Source organism: Myxine glutinosa, chromosome 13 (genome assembly GCF_964187855.1).
Source record: "Myxine glutinosa chromosome 13, kmMyxGlut1.1, whole genome shotgun sequence".
Lineage (NCBI taxonomy): Eukaryota > Metazoa > Chordata > Myxini > Myxiniformes > Myxinidae > Myxine > Myxine glutinosa.
The window spans coordinates 2,211,885-2,222,049 of NC_136273.1; the positions used below are offsets into that span (position 1 = coordinate 2,211,885).

The following is a 10,165-nucleotide window of genomic DNA, read 5'->3' on the forward strand; positions in this document are numbered from 1 at the left end:
CTGTCCAAACCTTGGCAAATCTCATGAACAGCATGCCTCGACGTGTACGTGCTCTCCTGAATGCTCGTGGGGGTTACACGAAGTACTGAACTGTAATTTTACTGTCCGTAATCTGTCATAATTTAGCTTTTGTTTTTGTTGAAAAAAATTTGGCTAATGTGCAAAATAAAGACATACTTCTGGAAAACGTAGGGGAGAGTGGGGTAAGTTGAGCCTAAGGGTAAGTTGAGCCACCCCATGTTTCTTAGAAAGTGAAATATTTGAAGGTGTGAGAGCGCCATCTATACTTTCATAGCAACAGTCTTTCTTCCTGAGTACACATGCAGAGGAATATGAAGCAGGGGTAAGTAAGATCTAATGAAATTTGTATTTTTTTCAGAATTTCCCAAACTTTGAATTATGGTGTTTTGAGGGTGATAACAATAGAATTAATGGAAGCTTAATGAATTGTTTATGTAGTAATGTGAACATGAATGGTGTAGATTAATTGCCTGAGAGTATGAATTGTAAATTGAATCAATACGTGAAATGAGCATGTTTATATTCAAAGTGGCGCCCGTGGGGTAAGATGATCAATTGGGTCGGGTCAAGTTGAGCCGTGGCTCATCTTACCCCATGAGCATGTGTGCAAGATAAAGTTACTGCTTTATACGCAAGTTGGAGTTGAAAACTGTAGTTCTTGTAACACTGATACTTGTGTATAGATCTAAATCCTATTCCTAAGAATGATTTATGTAAATATTTTTGCATTAATCACAGGTAAATGGAAAAATGCCTTGGGACTATAAAAGGAAGACAGCACGTGGTTGTTCTTCATAATTATTTGAAATACAAACCAGTTCATCAGCATATCTGACTGATAAATCTTGACGATTACATATGTATGAACATTCAGCCAAAGTTTACTGATAAATTCATGTGTCTTACTAATAATCAGAACACAATACATGTATAATTATTTCAGTTCAAACTGTTAAATTTCATTAGATCAATTACATCATGTTACTTTGTAATAGACACGAGGTGCTTCTTACATGTGCGTAAATTTCACACCAGGGAAAGGAGCATTTATCAAGTTTCAATTATTGAACTGAAAAATCTGATCTGAAAAACGTGAACATTTACAGGAAACTACTTTGTCTTGTTTTGCATTGTTAAAGCTATAAGCAACAGTTTTTGCGTGATTGTTAAAAAAATGTGTATTCATTAATACTTCATGCATTCCCAGTTTCAATGGGTTTTCTCAGTGTTTTATCAATAATAAGCTTTTCCAGTGGATCTGGACTTAAACTTTTTGTCTCAAACTTGTTTTATTGCTGTTCTGTCCTGTACTGAGCCGGTGAATTTGATGGGACACAAAATGTTTCATGCTGTTTTTTTTCTTGTGGCTCAACTTACCCACTGGCTCAAGTTACCCCGAACCCATGATCAACTTGCCCCATCATTGGGGCAAAATGAGTCATTAGACAACTTTTTTTTGAAGGCCTCTGCTAATTAATTACATGAAAATGAAATGGTAACGTGTATGAGGGGAGAAGCAAGTATTTACACCATCGTAATCACTATGGCTCTGATGCACAGCACTTTATATTTGATGTCCAGAAGGGCATTACTGAAAAATGGCTCATCTTACCCCACTCTCCCCTACAGAAGTTTAACACAGTTGTTAATAGTCCGTGAATTGAGTTCGATATCAGTTTACATCACTTTCAAGGATCAATTTATTTGCTTCGAAATGTCAAATGTGGTTTTTGTTTCTTTTAAAGGTCACATTAACAAAATCTAGAATAATTTCAACATAATTCCAATGAACTTTTGGTTCTAAGTCATCTTGAAAAGTAAGTTCACCCCCACAAAAAAAAAATTCCATATTAAATGCCAAGTCTGTATATATATCTGTGCAGTGTCTGCCTTGTGTTGTCACTGAACTACTCCCTCAAACTTTTGTGAAATCGTACTATTCCAACTTGACCCACGGCGGGAGTATGCGCTCTACTGAGTGGCGTTCTAGTTTGTAATGTGATGATATAGGTACAGTACACATATCGATATAGCGTCTGATTTAGAATGTGACGATGAGGTACAGTACACACATTTATCTGGTGCTTTATTTATAATTTGATGATATAGGTACAGTTCACATCAATATAGCGTCTGATTTAGAGTGTGACGATGAGGTACAGTACACACGTTTATCTGGTGTTTTATTTCTAATGTGATGATATACTGTAGGTACAGTGCACATATCAAAAAATGGCGTCATCGATCACGTGGTTCGGCCACCATCTTGGAAAAACCGAAAAACTTTGCACCTCTATATCTCTGAAAGTGCTGAATAGAAAAAATTGAGATGGCTCATTGTAAAGAACTCTCCATGGGGAATAAAATATGTGAATGATGATGTCATAGTTGCCTCCATTATGATGTCATAATTGGACAAGTACAGAACTTCATCCAATCGAGATGAAATTTCTTGAGGGTCGTGTTGGCATAAACTGGTGGAGAAACAAAAATGGCGTCATCGGTCACGTGGTTCGGCCGCCATCTTGGAAAAACCGAAAAACTTTGCACCTCTATATCTCCGAAAGCGCTGAATAGAAAAAATTGAGACGTGGCTAATTGTAAAGAACTCTCCATGGGGAATAAAATATGTTAATGATGATGTCGTAGGTGCCCTCATTATGACGTCATAATTCGACAAGTACAAAACTTCATCCGATCAAGATGAAATTCCTTGAGCGTAATCTGACGTCAAAAAAGAATAATGATGACGTCATCGGTCACGTAGTTCGGCCTCCATATTTGTTTTAACACAAAAGCCTTAAAAACCACTGAAAGTACATCCTGGCGAGGGTTTGCAATCTCTGATTGCTCTTTTTCTTGCTTCTAATGTGATGATTAGGTACAGTACACACATCAATATAGCGTTTGATTTAGAATATGATGAAGAGGTACAGTACACACATCAAAATGGTGTTTGATTTCTAGTGTGAGGATGAGGTACATGTGTGCAAAAAGCTGCATCGAAAGAGGTTCAGGAAGCAGGCCTTTTTAACAATGTCAAAACATTCACATCACAGGGTTCGCCTCAACAACCAGTTTGCATGAAAACAACTAATCCTATATGGATTGCATTGTCTTTTAAGGGGTCAACCATATCCTGTGGACACATGAAGTTCCAATTTTGTACACGAACACAGTGTCAATGCAAGAAATCCATTATTGAGAAAAGTGCACATGAAAAGTACAACATCGGGCGATATTAAGAGCAACAAGTGTAAATCGTTGAGAAGGAAGAAAAAGAAAATGCTCTCGACATTCTGAGAGCTCAAGATGTAGTGATGGCAGTGACTAGATGTCGGTTTATGGCGAGTCAAGCATTACATACCCTGTGACGACCACAATGAAGTCCATAACGTTCCAGCCATTGCGCAGATATGAACCCTTGTGGAAGCCAAACCCCAAAGCGATGATTTTGATCCCGCCTTCAAAGCAGAAGATTGCGATGAAGTATGGCTCCGTGTCCTCCTGCAAAGCGAGCGTTGGTCATTCAGGTGTCACTGGCAGGTTGTTGTTGCATATCTTAAGACCATTGGTCTTTTTGCTTTGGCATTGTCTTGAGCCTCAATTTCAGTGGACAAAAATCCACTGGATTATTTTCCTCTCACGACTACATAGTTTTACCATTTTCATCTGATTAAAGTCATTCCTGACTTCATTTTCTGGCAGCCCAGATCCAGACGGCGCTGTACCCGGCTTCTACATGGAATATCCAGGAGACAAACTTCAAACCTTCTGCAAGCTAATTTAAACCAGACTTCCACATTTAATATCCAGGCCAAACTTTAAACCTGCACCAAGGCTAATTTTAAACCAGACTTATACATGTAATATCCAGGCTAAACTTTAAACCTTCTCCATGATAATTTAAAACCAGACTTCTACATGTAATATCCAGGAGACAAACTTTAAACCTTCTCCATGATAATTTTAAACCAGACTTCTACATGTAATACCCAGGAGACAAACTTTAAACCTTCACCAAGGCTAATTTTAAACCAGACTTCTACATGTAATATCCAGGAGACGAACTTTAAACCTTCAGGGAAGATAATTTTAAACCAGACTTCTACATTTAATATCCAGGCCAAAGTTTAAACCTTCTCCAAGCTAATTTTAAGCCAGACTTCTACATGTAATACCCAGGAGACAAACTTTAAACCTTCACCGAGGCTAATTTTAAACCAGACTTCTACATTTAATATCCAGGCCAAACTTGAAACCTTCATCAAGGCTAATTTTAAACTAGACTTCTGCATTTAATATCCAGGCCAAAGTTTAAACCTTCTCCAAGCTAATTTTAAGCCAGACCTCTACATGTAATACCCAGGAGACAAACTTTAAACCTTCACCGAGGCTAATTTTAAAGCAGACTTCTACATTTAATATCCAGGCTAAACTTTAAACCTTCTCCATGATAATTTAAAACCAGACTTCTACATGTAATATCCAGGCCAAAGTTTAAACCTTCTCCATGATAATTTTAAACCAGACTTCTACATTTAATATCCAGGCCAAATTTTAAACCTTCTCCAAGCTCATTTTAAGCCAGACTTCTACATGTAATACCCAGGAGACAAACTTTAAACCTTCACCGAAGGTAATTTTAAACCAGACTTCTCCATGTAATACCCAGGAGACAAACTTTAAACCTTCACCGAAGCTAATTTTAAACCAGACTTCTACATTTAATATCCAGGCCAAATTTTAAACCTTCTCCAAGCTAATTTTAAGCCAGACTTCTACATGTAATACCCAGGAGACAAACTTTAAACCTTCACCGAGGCTAATTTTAAACCAGACTTCTACATGTAATACCCAGGAGACAAACTTTAAACCTTCACCGAGGCTAATTTTAAACCAGACTTCTACATTTAATATCCAGGCCAAACTTTAAACCTTCACCGAGGGTAATTTTAAACCAGACTTCTACATGTAATACCCAGGAGACAAACTTTAAACCTTCACCGAGGCTAATTTTAAAGCAGACTTCTACATTTAATATCCAGGCCAAATTTTAAACCTTCACCGAGGCTAATTTTAAGCCAGACTTCTACATGTAATACCCAGGAGACAAACTTTAAACCTTCACCGAGGCTAATTTTAAACCAGACTTCTACATTTAATATCCAGGCCAAATTTTAAACCTTCTCCAAGCTAATTTTAAGCCAGACTTCTACATGTAATACCCAGGAGACAAACTTTAAACCTTCACCGAGGCTAATTTTAAACCAGACTTCTACATTTAATACCCAGGAGACAAACTTTAAACCTTCACCGAGGCTAATTTTAAACCAGACTTCTACATGTAATACCCAGGAGACAAACTTTAAACCTTCACCGAGGCTAATTTTAAACCAGACTTCTACATTTAATACCCAGGAGACAAACTTTAAACCTTCACCGAGGCTAATTTTAAAGCAGACTTCTACATTTAATATCCAGGCCAAATTTTAAACCTTCTCCAAGCTAATTTTAAGCCAGACTTCTACATGTAATACCCAGGAGACAAACTTTAAACCTTCACCGAGGCTAATTTTAAACCAGACTTCTACATTTAATATCCAGGCTAAACTTTAAACCTTCTCCATGATAATTTAAAACCAGACTTCTCCATGTAATATCCAGGCCAAAGTTTAAACCTTCTCCATGATAATTTTAAACCAGACTTCTACATTTAATATCCAGGCCAAATTTTAAATCTTCTCTAAGCTAATTTTAAGCCAGACTTCTACATGTAATACCCAGGAGACAAACTTTAAACCTTCACCGAGGGTAATTTTAAACCAGACTTCTACATGTAATACCCAGGAGACAAACTTTAAACCTTCACCGAGGCTAATTTTAAACCAGACTTCTACATTTAATATCCAGGCCAAATTTTAAACCTTCTCCAAGCTAATTTTAAGCCAGACTTCTACATGTAATACCCAGGAGACAAACTTTAAACCTTCACCGAGGCTAATTTTAAACCAGACTTCTACACGTAATACCCAGGAGACAAACTTTAAACCTTCACCGAGGCTAATTTTAAACCAGACTTCTACATTTAATATCCAGGCCAAACTTTAAACCTTCACCGAGGGTAATTTTAAACCAGACTTCTACATGTAATACCCAGGAGACAAACTTTAAACCTTCACCGAGGCTAATTTTAAAGCAGACTTCTACATTTAATATCCAGGCTAAACTTTAAACCTTCTCCATGATAATTTAAAACCAGACTTCTCCATGTAATATCCAGGCCAAAGTTTAAACCTCCTCCATGATAATTTTAAACCAGACTTCTACATTTAATATCCAGGCCAAATTTTAAACCTTCTCTAAGCTAATTTTAAGCCAGACTTCTACATGTAATACCCAGGAGACAAACTTTAAACCTTCACCGAGGCTAATTTTAAACCAGACTTCTACATTTAATATCCAGGCCAAACTTTAAACCTTCACCGAGGGTAATTTTAAACCAGACTTCTACATGTAATACCCAGGAGACAAACTTTAAACCTTCACCGAGGCTAATTTTAAAGCAGACTTCTACATTTAATATCCAGGCTAAACTTTAAACCTTCTCCATGATAATTTAAAACCAGACTTCTCCATGTAATATCCAGGCCAAAGTTTAAACCTCCTCCATGATAATTTTAAACCAGACTTCTACATTTAATATCCAGGCCAAAGTTTAAACCTCCTCCATGATAATTTTAAACCAGACTTCTACATTTAATATCCAGGCCAAATTTTAAACCTCCTCCATGATAATTTTAAACCAGACTTCTACATGTAATACCCAGGAGACAAACTTTAAACCTTCACCGAGGCTAATTTTAAAGCAGACTTCTACATTTAATATCCAGGCTAAACTTTAAACCTTCTCCATGATAATTTAAAACCAGACTTCTCCATGTAATATCCAGGCCAAAGTTTAAACCTCCTCCATGATAATTTTAAACCAGACTTCTACATTTAATATCCAGGCCAAATTTTAAACCTTCTCTAAGCTAATTTTAAGCCAGACTTCTACATGTAATACCCAGGAGACAAACTTTAAACCTTCACCGAGGCTAATTTTAAACCAGACTTCTACATTTAATATCGAGGCCAAATTTTAAACCTTCTCCAAGCTAATTTTAAACCAGACTTGTACATGTAATACCCAGGAGACAAACTTTAAACCTTCACCGAGGCTAATTTTAAAGCAGACTTCTACATTTAATATCCAGGCTAAACTTTAAACCTTCTCCATGATAATTTAAAACCAGACTTCTACATGTAATATCCAGGCCAAAGTTTAAACCTTCTCCATGATAATTTTAAACCAGACTTCTACATTTAATATCCAGGCCAAATTTTAAACCTTCTCCAAGCTCATTTTAAGCCAGACTTCTACATGTAATACCCAGGAGACAAACTTTAAACCTTCACCGAAGGTAATTTTAAACCAGACTTCTACATGTAATACCCAGGAGACAAACTTTAAACCTTCACCGAAGCTAATTTTAAACCAGACTTCTACATTTAATATCCAGGCCAAATTTTAAACCTTCTCCAAGCTAATTTTAAGCCAGACTTCTACATGTAATACCCAGGAGACAAACTTTAAACCTTCACCGAGGCTAATTTTAAACCAGACTTCTACATGTAATACCCAGGAGACAAACTTTAAACCTTCACCGAGGCTAATTTTAAACCAGACTTCTACATTTAATATCCAGGCCAAACTTTAAACCTTCACCGAGGGTAATTTTAAACCAGACTTCTACATGTAATACCCAGGAGACAAACTTTAAACCTTCACCGAGGCTAATTTTAAAGCAGACTTCTACATTTAATATCCAGGCCAAATTTTAAACCTTCACCGAGGCTAATTTTAAGCCAGACTTCTACATGTAATACCCAGGAGACAAACTTTAAACCTTCACCGAGGCTAATTTTAAACCAGATTTCTACATGTAATACCCAGGAGACAAACTTTAAACCTTCACCGAGGCTAATTTTAAACCAGATTTCTACATTTAATATCCAGGCCAAATTTTAAACCTTCTCCAAGCTAATTTTAAGCCAGACTTCTACATGTAATACCCAGGAGACAAACTTTAAACCTTCACCGAGGCTAATTTTAAACCAGACTTCTACATTTAATACCCAGGAGACAAACTTTAAACCTTCACCGAGGCTAATTTTAAACCAGACTTCTACATGTAATACCCAGGAGACAAACTTTAAACCTTCACCGAGGCTAATTTTAAACCAGACTTCTACATTTAATACCCAGGAGACAAACTTTAAACCTTCACCGAGGCTAATTTTAAAGCAGACTTCTACATTTAATATCCAGGCCAAATTTTAAACCTTCTCCAAGCTAATTTTAAGCCAGACTTCTACATGTAATACCCAGGAGACAAACTTTAAACCTTCACCGAGGCTAATTTTAAACCAGACTTCTACATTTAATACCCAGGAGACAAACTTTAAACCTTCACCGAGGCTAATTTTAAACCAGACTTCTACATTTAATATCCAGGCTAAACTTTAAACCTTCTCCATGATAATTTAAAACCAGACTTCTCCATGTAATATCCAGGCCAAAGTTTAAACCTTCTCCATGATAATTTTAAACCAGACTTCTACATTTAATATCCAGGCCAAATTTTAAATCTTCTCTAAGCTAATTTTAAGCCAGACTTCTACATGTAATACCCAGGAGACAAACTTTAAACCTTCACCGAGGGTAATTTTAAACCAGACTTCTACATGTAATACCCAGGAGACAAACTTTAAACCTTCACCGAGGCTAATTTTAAAGCAGACTTCTACATTTAATATCCAGGCCAAATTTTAAACCTTCTCCAAGCTAATTTTAAGCCAGACTTCTACATGTAATACCCAGGAGACAAACTTTAAACCTTCACCGAGGCTAATTTTAAACCAGACTTCTACACGTAATACCCAGGAGACAAACTTTAAACCTTCACCGAGGCTAATTTTAAACCAGACTTCTACATTTAATATCCAGGCCAAACTTTAAACCTTCACCGAGGGTAATTTTAAACCAGACTTCTACAGGTAATACCCAGGAGACAAACTTTAAACCTTCACCGAGGCTAATTTTAAAGCAGACTTCTACATTTAATATCCAGGCTAAACTTTAAACCTTCTCCATGATAATTTAAAACCAGACTTCTCCATGTAATATCCAGGCCAAAGTTTAAACCTCCTCCATGATAATTTTAAACCAGACTTCTACATTTAATATCCAGGCCAAATTTTAAACCTTCTCTAAGCTAATTTTAAGCCAGACTTCTACATGTAATACCCAGGAGACAAACTTTAAACCTTCACCGAGGCTAATTTTAAACCAGACTTCTACATTTAATATCCAGGCCAAACTTTAAACCTTCACCGAGGGTAATTTTAAACCAGACTTCTACATGTAATACCCAGGAGACAAACTTTAAACCTTCACCGAGGCTAATTTTAAAGCAGACTTCTACATTTAATATCCAGGCTAAACTTTAAACCTTCTCCATGATAATTTAAAACCAGACTTCTCCATGTAATATCCAGGCCAAAGTTTAAACCTCCTCCATGATAATTTTAAACCAGACTTCTACATTTAATATCCAGGCCAAAGTTTAAACCTCCTCCATGATAATTTTAAACCAGACTTCTACATTTAATATCCAGGCCAAATTTTAAACCTCCTCCATGATAATTTTAAACCAGACTTCTCCATGTAATATCCAGGCCAAAGTTTAAACCTTCTCTAAGCTAATTTTAAACCAGACTTCTACATGTAATACCCAGGAGACAAACTTTAAACCTTCACCAAGCTAATTTTAAACCAGACTTCTGTTTGTTTTTTTTCTAGACTATCTCAGCACTCACCAGTTTTTCAGACAAGGGTGTGCGGTCATGTTCCGGTAGGTGCTGCTCCAGTGCCAGGACGATGCAATTGGCTAGGATTGTTGCAAGAATCATGTACTCGAACGGCGTACATCGATGGACAATCAAGAAAAACAGTGTTCAGAAACGAGGGGGGAATTCAAGGGTCCGCAGCAGCTGTTCCAATATGAAACGAGCAAACGGAGCTTAAATGATATATTTA

The 10,165-nt window shown here is 36.7% G+C and overlaps 1 protein-coding gene across 1 annotated transcript in view; it reads right to left on the reverse strand.

Moving 5' to 3' along the window:
- The window catches only part of LOC137439185 (putative voltage-dependent N-type calcium channel subunit alpha-1B), an 856,614-nt gene that overhangs the window by 827,109 nt on the left and 19,340 nt on the right, over window positions 1-10,165 (reverse strand). The window contains exons 2-3 of the mRNA XM_078766934.1: window positions 9,946-10,051; window positions 3,389-3,528 (exon numbers count right to left, since the gene is read on the reverse strand). Coding sequence (XP_078623060.1) covers window positions 3,389-3,528; window positions 9,946-10,051 — 246 coding nt within the window. The remainder of the gene's footprint in view (window positions 1-3,388; window positions 3,529-9,945; window positions 10,052-10,165) is intronic.